Source organism: Melospiza georgiana, chromosome 2 (assembly GCF_028018845.1).
Source record: "Melospiza georgiana isolate bMelGeo1 chromosome 2, bMelGeo1.pri, whole genome shotgun sequence".
NCBI classification, from domain to species: Eukaryota; Metazoa; Chordata; class Aves; order Passeriformes; family Passerellidae; genus Melospiza; species Melospiza georgiana.
The window spans coordinates 20,493,960-20,505,061 of record NC_080431.1 but is presented as its reverse complement, the minus strand read 5'-3'; the positions used below and the strand labels follow the sequence as shown (position 1 = coordinate 20,505,061).

At 38.1% G+C, this 11,102-nt stretch overlaps 1 protein-coding gene across 3 annotated transcripts in view; it reads right to left on the bottom strand.

The window, feature by feature from the left end:
- Positions 1–314: 314 nt before the first annotated feature.
- The window catches only part of TGFBRAP1 (transforming growth factor beta receptor associated protein 1), a 32,764-nt gene continuing 21,976 nt past the window's right edge, over positions 315–11,102 (bottom strand). For all 3 annotated transcript variants that reach the window (XM_058045804.1, XM_058045803.1, XM_058045802.1), the window contains exons 6-12: positions 9,806–10,147; positions 8,458–8,515; positions 7,049–7,192; positions 5,931–6,077; positions 4,462–4,621; positions 2,356–2,789; positions 315–1,720 (exon numbers count right to left, since the gene is read on the bottom strand). In XM_058045804.1, the coding sequence (XP_057901787.1) occupies positions 1,532–1,720; positions 2,356–2,789; positions 4,462–4,621; positions 5,931–6,077; positions 7,049–7,192; positions 8,458–8,515; positions 9,806–10,147 (1,474 nt within the window). In that variant the 3' untranslated portion in view covers positions 315–1,531. The remainder of the gene's footprint in view (positions 1,721–2,355; positions 2,790–4,461; positions 4,622–5,930; positions 6,078–7,048; positions 7,193–8,457; positions 8,516–9,805; positions 10,148–11,102) is intronic.

The following is an 11,102-nucleotide window of genomic DNA, read 5'->3' as shown; positions in this document are numbered from 1 at the left end:
CTGGAGGTGGAAGGCAGCTTCCTAAGCCAGCCTTTCTGTACAAGGAGGCTGCATCAGGACAACCCTGAGGGACATGGTGTGACTCCGGGTGTCCTGTGTGGGGCCAGGACCTGGACTCCATGATCCCATTGCATCCCTTCCAACTCAGCTTATTCTGTGATTCTAGAAAGAATCAAGCAGATGCTCCATTTTGCTGAAAGCCTCCACTGCTTTGAAATTCTGAAATAGGGAGCAGCCATTCTGACTCAGCTGCATGGGGGTCAGTAGGCCTGGTATTTATTAGAGCTTTACAGAATTCAAAGAAATGCTTTCAGTTTGCAGTACTTAAGTTTATTTAAAGTTGTCATTTTTTAACCTCTCTTGGGGGAAGCCACATCTTTTAAATCCACTTTAAAATTGTTAAATAGCAATGTGAATACATATGAGGGCAGTTAAGTAAAGGGTTTGTGTTATTTGAAAAATTTTAGTTCACAGAATATTTACTAGAATATAAAAACCCACTACCCCTGTAGTGCACTTTTGTAGATTTCTTACAATTTTATACCTTCTCTCTGTGGTTTTGATTGCACAAAGTCATCCATAAGCACTAAAACCTATTTTTGTGGAGTTCCAACCTGCCTAAGTTATGTTATAGCAAACACTTAGCACATCATCTGTACATTTATGTATCAGCTACATCTTAATCCTCCAAAGAAATGCTAGAATTATAAGATCAATTTATTCAACTGTATGTACAGCATATTTGCATATTAATAAATAAATCAGTATTAAAGTCAGGGCCTCTTTCCCCATATAAAAGTGACTACAGTTTGACCAGACAAACTTTCTTTCTTTTTTCTTCCAAGCTCATCTGTGTGATTGAGGTTATTGGTTTCCACTTAGTACATTACAGTACCTGCAGGAGCAGAAACCTAACAGAACAGTGCTTACATTTAAATCCCATATAGAAGGTGGATGGGAGGGAGGTACTAAAAAGTGCATCAAAAGCCAACATTTTGTAGAGCAAAAAAATTGAAGTTGAGAATGTGATCCTGTGGAAGATAATCCAGCCCAAAAGAAGACATGCTGCAGCAAGCACTAAAATCGATGCACATCTCTGTCTTCATAGCAAGCTGCACGATGCCAATCTTGTCCCACCACTCTTCAAGAATTCCAACTCCAATAAATGTCATCTTCCCCTCCACAAATTTATCAACACCACAGTCAGTGCAAAGTGGCAATTCTTAAAATGACTGTTTGCCTTCACTCCGTAACATTCCTCCTCACTGTGAAGAAAAGGCTCCTTTTCCCTTAAGTGTTTACTCCTATTCACAGAAGAGCCCATATTTGCACCTCTCCATGTGTGGTAGTGAATTTTCTATCTACATTCATTAGGAATCAAAAAGAAGTAGCAGTATTTTATATTTACTGGAAGTCTTCCCATTAACCCAAAAACTAGCTGTCCACCTTGATTTATACATAAAGTAGCTGCACTTTTTTCTTTCCAGCCCACTTTCAATGGGGTACAAGTCATGGGAACTGTGGGAATATTTCAAGTCTGATTGCTGGAGCTGGGAGAGTGAGGAGTCACATTGGAATTGAGATGTCTGTTTGCAGCACAGTGCGTGTGGGCCATGCTCCCATTGGGGTATCTGACAAACACAGGCTCGCAGAAAGGATTTTGGCACACCTGACAAACCTTTTTGTCTGAAAGAAGAATCGGGGCTCCTTTTTGCTTAACCTAAAAGAGAGGGGGGAAAAATTCCAAATGTGAATCTAACAAGAAAGGAAGGGAAATGATGGAGCATAATTGCAACTATACCAAATGGATAAAACAAAAACAATTTTAAGAATCTGCTGTGAACTCTAAGCAACACTGGCCTAACTAGGAATAGAAGAAAGCTTTACAACTGAATTTACCATTAACAAAATCTACTAATAAGCTTCAATTAATACTAAGTGCTGGATAATCTTTTAAAACAAATTTTGACAGATGACACTGTAAAAAATTGAACTGGAAATTCTGACAATCCCTCTTAGTGAAAGAAATGCTAACTGACACTTGTTAAAGTTTCTGCAAGAACTTTGTTAATCTGCAAAACCCAGACTCACTTCATATTCATCCCTGAAGCTCATCTCATCAAGGTTATTCCTATTCCAAGGGCCCTACTTTCCCTTTTGTTTTACAGAGAAAACATACAATTAATTTTGAATCTAGTAGTCATGGCAAAAAAAAACAAAACAAACTAATAAATGCCAAAGACATAAAGACAGCTTTTGTACTAATTCTTCAAACTGCTTTTGATAACTGTACATCAAAGGACTCAACTGTAAATCTTCAAAATGCTTTTATTTAAAAACACCCCAGTAACCTACCTTCTCGTGCTTGTAGATTAAGTTTTCAGCTTGTGCTAAGCCAAGTGCCACCTGAGTCATTCTTTTTGTGTGAATGCTTTGCCTCACTGCCCCAGCCAGGAACGGGGAGAGGAGCTGCACTGACCAGCTGTCAGGCACCACCTGCAGAACCAGGCCCGCGTCGAATTCCGCGGCGTGGTTATTGAGGAGATCCACGGCGGCCATGACGAGCGCGCAGTCCGAGGCGCCCGGCGTCAGATACAGCGACAGCAGCAGGTGGAACAGCCTCCGCCTGTACTGCGAGTCTCTGCCCTCAGAGCTCCACACACAGTACTCCTCAGCAGCAGGGAAGTCCTTCAACTCATGGACGAGGATATGCAAAGCCTTCTCGTGCTCTTCTAGTTTCCCATATAAAATTGCACTCTCCATATGAAGGTCTGTGCCCTGGATTTTGTCTGTTAAACGAGAAACAAGGCAATATTTGCTCAGTGGAGGAGACAAGTGCTGCCTCTCCCAGCCCAGTGCAACTGTAGAGAAGGCAGATGCTCGTAAGCACAGGAATGCTCAGATGCATGGAAACATCTCTAACAAAAGAGCACCACAAAATATGGGACAAAGAAATTACTTAATAACAGGTGATCAACCATAGTCATTGACACCTTTTCAATTCTAGCCAACGCTGCTACCATGTACAGCAAACTGTAAGATGAAGCTGCAATATTTTTAACCTCTTTTCTCCCAATATTACAGGAGGTCACAGAATAAACTCCATAAAAGACAATAAAAATCCAATAGTACTTCCCATTAAGAAAAGGACACTACAAACCCTTAATCCAGTTTAAAGTTTAAGTGTCAGCAATAGGCAGGTAGAATGGCAAGTTCATCTGGCATTTCAAAATAAAGTAGAAAATAATCGAATTATTGTAAAAGTGATAAAGATTTGGCATAGGCCTATACATGGAAAATACAATGTGTAAAATGCATGGAAATACAATGTTTTTTCTCACCAAAATTTTTGATTATCAGGAAGGAACATACTAGCTTGCACTGATCTCACTTTCATGTAATATAAGTATTGTCACGTAAGAAATCTATTATTTTGAAGCACATGGATTTCAAGAGAATAATCCATAACTCTTGGCTGGAAGAATTTGTTTAAAAACTGACTAAAAGATGAAAAAACCAAGACTTTCAATGACTGTGCTCCATTTGTACAGTACCCATCACATAACATTTTGCTGCCTGAAAAGGCGAGGAAACATTAAACTTTGGTAAATTATTTTAGTTGCTACTCCAATAAATGTTGCAATTTTCATTTCCACTTACACTGGATTTTTTCCCACTGAATTTCAAAAAATTATTTCACATCTTTCAGTTCAATAACAAGCCACTTCCCTTTCATCCACTATTCCCTCATTTCTCAGCCATAATCCTCCTTACCAGAGAAGATTTAAACACTTGGCTTGCTTAATTGTACTGTATGTTTGCATTCCAGTGGATGAAACATTAAAGATTAACCATTATAAGCACTGACCAAGGAAAATATTTAGCTCAACCATTGCTCGCCTTAAACCAACAGTAACATGTACGTTGCACTTTTCACCTTAAAAGATGCTCATATTTTTATTTAACATGAACCCCAGAGTGAGTTTCAGGGTTATGGGTAACAAGTCCTTGGCAATTAAATTCCTTAAAGTTTCACTTCCATTCACTAGAAGCAAGCTACTTCAAAAATAAAGTTGCAGGTGTTTCATTTGTAAAAGGTTGCCATGTCACGTCATGCAAAAGTTCCATGCTCACCATTTATAAGAAGGTGACTGTTAAGAAAATTGTACTGCAGATATAAGAAGGTGACTATTAAGAAAATTGTACTGCAGATATTTCTTCTGGCCAGTTGGTATTTTGTCTCTGGTGCAGCAGCAAACATACCATAGGAGCTATAGAAATCTAGGACAATGCCAACACACATGCTTTCTAAATTAACCTATGTTTGTTAGAAATATAGCCTATCAAATAAAAACACAGAGAAACCTCAGATCTTTTAGTTTTCTATCCTTGAAAGTACTATGATTTTGTGTCCAGCTGGGAATGACATACAGCATTTACAAAAGACAACATGCAACCTACCTAAAATAAAGCGAATTCTATAAAGATCAGATTTCTGAAGCAGACTGCGGAGTTTCAACAGCAGCTCAGTTGTTTCTGTGCAATTATCTGTGGTCACAGATTTTAGCTGAAGTATTGCCTCCAAGTACAAGACAGCTAGATGAGTATGGTACTTCTCTTTCTACAGATGAATAGAACAATGTTAGCTCAGTTTACAAATCTCGGTCCCAGCAACAACAGTGATGAATATTTACTTAATTACACACAAACGTGTTTTAACTCATTTAATTTGAATTAATTACAAAGTTTTTTGTCCAGAGAGATAATTTAATTCAGAGCAGCCTCACAAACTACACTGTAAATACAGGATTCCTCATATTCAGGTATGTTCTTTGACCTTTTCTATTTCTGCAATAAAATCTGACAAAGCCACCAGAGGTAGAAAAGCACTCTGAAGGCACAGTGCTTTTTCTGTTATCCACAATCCAATATTCATCAAAACAAGTTGATGATTTGACTGCTTTAAACATTCTCACTAAATCATTCACAATAATCTAGTAGTTTTTAAAGACCAAATTGATTTATAACCCAGCTTTTACTAATAGGTAGATTTAATTGTAAAATATTTTCACAAATATTTTACAAGGCACTGTGTTAAACTCAAAAAGTTTGTTTGGAAATATCCATGACATCAGAGACAAGTACATTCATCAGTCATGGTGCAACACACCTGCAACCCCTGCAACCCCAATAAGGGAAAACCACTGATCTGATGTGCTTTTGAAGAATGTGAATTTAATGCACTGACCATCAGCTCTGCAGAGTTTTTCAGTGCTCATTTCCTTGCTTTATTTCTGAGTTAGAGAACTTCTGCTGTGCTTAAAATGTTTCATATCCAAATACAACATTTGGCTGCTTTTGTATTGAGCTAAAGCCCCCAAAAGTGTAATACACTGTCACTTAGGACTTGTGAATGCATCTTTTGGGCATTTAGCATCAAGAGTCGTTTGGAATCCTAGTGAGGGATGCATGATTTAATTTGATTGTTAATTGTTCAAATCACTCTAGAAAGACAGAATAAAACATTCTCATTTGTAAAACACTGAATCAGTAATTTTAATATATTGCTGCCACAGTGCAGTAGGATCAACCTGTTGCTGATCATTTTCTGTGATCTTACCAGAAGAAGATTTGAGCCTCATCAAGTGAGTGAAATAGTGAAGGATGCAATAATCAGATGTAACCCCTTAAGTCTGAGGGGACATAAGCAATTGTTTTGCTATCACAAGCACTGAAAAATTCCAAATACTGAAGGTATCCACTCCTCATCTTTTACTTTAATCTTGAAAATACTCCTACCCTACTCTAAGTACACTTGAAAGACTTCATATTACACCTATTTCTTCCAGACATTGCCTATTCTCCGCCTTGTTGATCATAATCTGCATTCTGAATCCTATACCTACTTTCAGCATTCTCACAGAACTCACCTGTATTTTTCTTTCCAGTACTAGGTGTTCTAGATATTTGACACGTGCTTTAGGATATTTGTTAAGGCAACTTATGATATCATCTGGATTAATGTTGTTTTTCTCCTGTTCTTCCAAAGGCCTTTTAGTGAAAATCTGTACACCAACCTAGAAGGAGTTTATTGCATTTAGGAACTCAATGGCAACTATTTTTTAAATTAAATAAATATTTAAAATGAAAAAGGAATAGCACTATTGTTAATACATTGTTCAGGAAGATAAACACAAAACCTTGCTCAGCACCACAGGATTACACTACCCTGTGCTTATCTCGATCTCCCTCGCTCCTATCTGCATATCTCATTGTGCAGTGTATACACTGTCCAGCCTATAAACCTTGGCTTGGGCACAACATCCACAAAAAATATGAATGGATTTGCACAACAGAACAAGAGACTTCAGCCTTTGCAGCAGGATAGCTCAAATTAGAGACCAGAATGTTCTAAGCCACACCTTTTCAAGTCATGATATAGACAGAGGAAAAGACTTCTGTAATTACCAAACCAAAAGCTTAGAAATGTGCCACTGCACAAAATAGCTATGCTTAAATTGATATAAATCAGGCAGTGATGAGTTCCAACAGCACAGAATGTCTGATACATCACCAAACATCACACTTTTTTTTTATTTTGGCAGATTAAGTTAATTCTTCTAGCAATGAAATCTTTTCTTGAATGGAGGCTATTTATTCCATGTCCTGGTATACACAGATACCACCCATCCTCTTTAAAATAAGAGGCAGCAGCAACAGCTGACCCGCAGGTTATTTATTTATTTTAAGATTTGAAAATTATCTTACTCAATATGAAGAAAACACAATATGAAGAAGACATGCTGTATTTTTCATGCCCTAAACTTTGTTTTCAGAATAAGAAGAGGCAATTAGCACTACATTTGCTAATAGAGGGACTTGGATGAACAGAGAAACCTCCAAGTTTCTCTGATGATCACTATTTAACTGGCATTAAATATTCTGCACAAGGTCCAATCAGCTATCAAGAAAAACCAACATTAAGGAAAATTCACACACCACTGCAGGGAAATACTGATATTCTGTTAAAAGTGTATCAAGCACAAACCTCTTCATTTTTTTGTAAAATCCATTCAGAGTACTTCCACACTAGCTCTTGGTCTGAGCAGAATGTAAGGAAGTCTACTATGTAGTCATAGAGATCTGAACGTGTAGAATCTTGAATGTCTCCATCAACTATTTTCACCCATAACTGCAACAAAAACACACAGATTAAAGTGCTCAAAATTTATGTCAGCTATTAAAAGGCTTAAAGTCCAAGTCTTGTCAAATTAGAAAGAGTTGACAAGAACACCAATTGCAAGGAACATTGCTATTCACTCACTTTTGCCACCACACCCTTCTCTTGCATCTGGTATATTCACCCAACTCAGACCCCATATCATGTGGGCTCATTATGAGAGTGATTAAAGGAGGTACACTAATTGTAAAGAAAGCTTTTATCAAAAGTCCCTTTCTCCAACACATGGTATACTTTTCATGTGTTCTGTGTGTGCAAGTTAAAAAGCAAATTATACAAGCAATTTAGAAGAAAAACTGGTTTTCTGCTTTTCTTTTGTTTTGACTGAAGAATGACAAGTACCATGTGATATTATGTTTATATACATTATAATTGGAATTAAAATGTGCTACACCTAGCAGACCAGTTTAGCAATAAACCTTGTTTTTTGAAATTCCAAGATTTCTTGCACATGACAAATGTGTTTTTGTTGCCCTTACCTGTTTTCTTTTTAGGCCATTATTACTATTCATATAACTGACCTGAATGCATTTGATTGGGTTACTGTGTTTAATGTGCTCAAAAAGCTGCACAATAAGGCAAACTTAAGATATTGGATATTGTCTGAGACACATGAAGAAGATTCTAATTTCCTTGGATGGAATTTTGCAGATAGCAAGAAGAGAATTATTTAGTCTGCAGTGTACAGGCCACTGCTAGTATTAGTGACATCAGATGGAAGGTCTCCAAAGGGATTACTAACCCATCTGAAACCCACATATCTTGCAGAATGTGTTCACTCTTCCTCACCAGGTAAGCAAATAAACCCTCAGCTGCTGTCAATGTCTGCCACGAGAATACAAGGCTGTGTTGCTGTGTGTATACAGATTAATCAGCACAGGGCACGCTGCTTAAGTCCCACAATTATCTTTTAAAGTGATTTCTTGGTTATTTTAGCACTTTTGTCCATCTTTTAGGAGTATAAACATATGATCTGGTATGTACAGTTTTGCTTTAACAAGATCATACAAGCATCTAAGTAGCTGTCAACTTCAGTAAGCTCTTCAGACTTTTCACATCCAACATATTATTTTATTCAAGGAAATCTTAGCATAAGTTTCTTATAAACACACATCACAACTTTTCAAACAGCTAAATTAAGACCTCAGATTTTTATCTCAGAGCTAAAACAGCAATTTGGAATGGTTTTCAGGTGACAGTAAAAGCTTTATTCTAACCTGAAGGGCTGCAGCATCCTGACCGTTGTAGTGATACAGGAGACCAAGTGCAAAATACCTGCAAAGAAACAGAAGATAATATTAAAATTGCTAGAACTTTCCCACTAATTTCATTATGGATTATTAGCACAGAGGACAACAAATAATGGCTTTCAATGTCATGTACATGGCCTTGTCTATACTTCAACAAGATTCTGTAGGCTGTTTTTATGAATCAAAGGAGAGAAGTCCTGCCCTAAAAGGGTGTCTCCATCATTCCTGTCCCCAAGACAGTTTGTAGTTACTATATCCCATCCAAATTACACCAAGTATGTGCCCAATGTCATTCTGTCAATTTTATGTACAGACATTACACACACCTCCAAGAACTATTCCTCCAATAGTTCATCAGTTGTTATTAAATCATATTTTATTATGTGTTTATTTAAATTCTGTTTTACTGTCAGAAACGTTTTTCTTTACTGTGGTATGGAGTCAGGTCAGACAAAGAAGAACTTTGTACAGTGCAAATTCATTCAATGAATGAATGAATGCATGAATTCATTCAATTCACACCTGCAAAGGTATGCCTTGCAAACAGCACTTACCAAAAGGTTTTAACAAAACACCTGAAATAAATGAAATCACCCCAAATATAACCACAATTAAAGACTCTTCCTCACCACTATAGTTGCTACTACTGCATCAGACAGTTTAAAGCTAAAGAAATGAAAGCCAAAATAGACATATCACCTAAGGTTGGAGTTTGCATTTTACACATTTACTATCTAATGTTTCCTGCTTAATGATTCATTCTCTGCCTGCTGGCATTTCTGGTTTGAAGTCATTTGCAGTCATCTTAAGGAACCTCTTTCTGGTCAATCAGTGGAACATAGAAAGCTTGCAATTCAGAAGTAAGAGCTCTTTCCCAAAACAAGCAACTACAATTTTAAAGCCACTAAGAGGTTAAAAGCTTTTACCTAAGGTAGTGCATCCTTTAGGGCATCTTTTCATTCTGTCTGTGTAGAACTACCGCAGACATTCCACTCTCCCAATATCTCAAGGGCAAACATTTAACTTTTTTCTCCCAAACTTGTACAAGTTCTTTGTGTTGGATACAGAAACTTTCATGGAGAATTCTGCATTTACCAGGATAAGACAATGCATATCCTTTACCTTAGACTGTCAAGTAATAGCTTTTCACCAACATTTTTAAATGCTAACAATGTTAATTCAGACTCAATTGTCTTTTGGACAAGTGTAAGCAAAGGAACTACAAGTACTCAAACATATTGTTCAATAAGCCAAGAGCATCTAAGGCAATTTTCCCTCTGGTCTAGAAGGTAAAATAATAAAAAAATCCACTTACTTTTTGTGTTTTTCCAGCCAGGCAGCACTATCTGTTAAGAGACAGAAGTTCTCTGAAACTAGGAGATCCAGCAGGCTCTCATGATTTGCCTCTGCATACAGTTTGAGTAGAGCAGTGTCAATATCTTCCTTGTAGCCATTTGCAACCTCCGTGCTGCGGACTTCATTCAAGTAACTCATGAGGAACCGTTTGCATTTTGTCATCTTCTCCTGGTCCCCTTGGGTCAGCTGGTTGAGGTCGGCGTACTCGTGCAGAGGGGGATGAGACCGGATAAATGAAGAGGAAGTAGGCAACAGGAAGGGGTACAGAGAGATCAGCTCCCGGACATCAAGCTGGCCGCTTCTGCAATTACAGTGTCAAACTAGATGAAGCAAAAAGAAAGAAAAAGTATACATAGGCACAAAAAAAAATGTGTGCTCACATATGCTTAGTCAGGACACTAGCATGTAGGCAGTTTCTGGAATATTTTTTGCTGTATCTTTAGGGGAGGGGCCATGTGGGTTTGCTTTCTGGAGGGGCCCCCTTTGGAGGTTTTCTCCCAAATTTGCCCTAAACCAGGATAAAAATGCCCTAGGGTGACATTATGATGCTTGTATCCCCAGTGGTCTGTTCTGTTTATGCTGGATGTTATGTTCTGTGCCTTCAAGACTGGCTCTGAAAAATGAAAGATTTGTTTTGTTATCAGCCTGCTCATTTCCCCACAGTCGGTGGGACACAGTTGGCACAGGACATAGTGCTGCTTTTGCTTTTTGCTCCTGCTTTTGCTTGTTAGTTAGTTTAGCTAGGCAGTCCAAATTTTCTTCTTCCTCCTCTAGACATTGAAAGCTCTGAGAATTCAGAGACTGGCCAGCCTTTTGCTTTTAAGCTTCCATAGCTGTTCCCTGGCATATACAAAAATCAGCTGAACAGCCCTACAGCAGTCCCAGGACTGCCCTAGACTTCATCCATACGCTATGGGAGCTAGGCTTCTATTGGCAGAGAAAAAAAAAAAAGGCAAAAGTGAACCCTCTCAGGCAAGCCACAAAGACTGTGTCAGTGTAATTCTGGAGAAAACAGCAACTTCCTAGACAATCCTAGACAAAACTAAAGCTCTCAGAACAAGTGTATGCATGATGAAAACATTTTCCCCATTCCCAAAAAGCACCAGATTCCTCACTTGGCTCTCACAGAGATTCTGTAAGCAAACCACAGATACTGATTATGCATCCATTTAACCAACAAGTCTGTTGTACAGGCAGAGGCCTTGGGTGTACATCTATGGGGGCTCCTCTGGAGTGGCTTTTCCATTTCAGGTGTG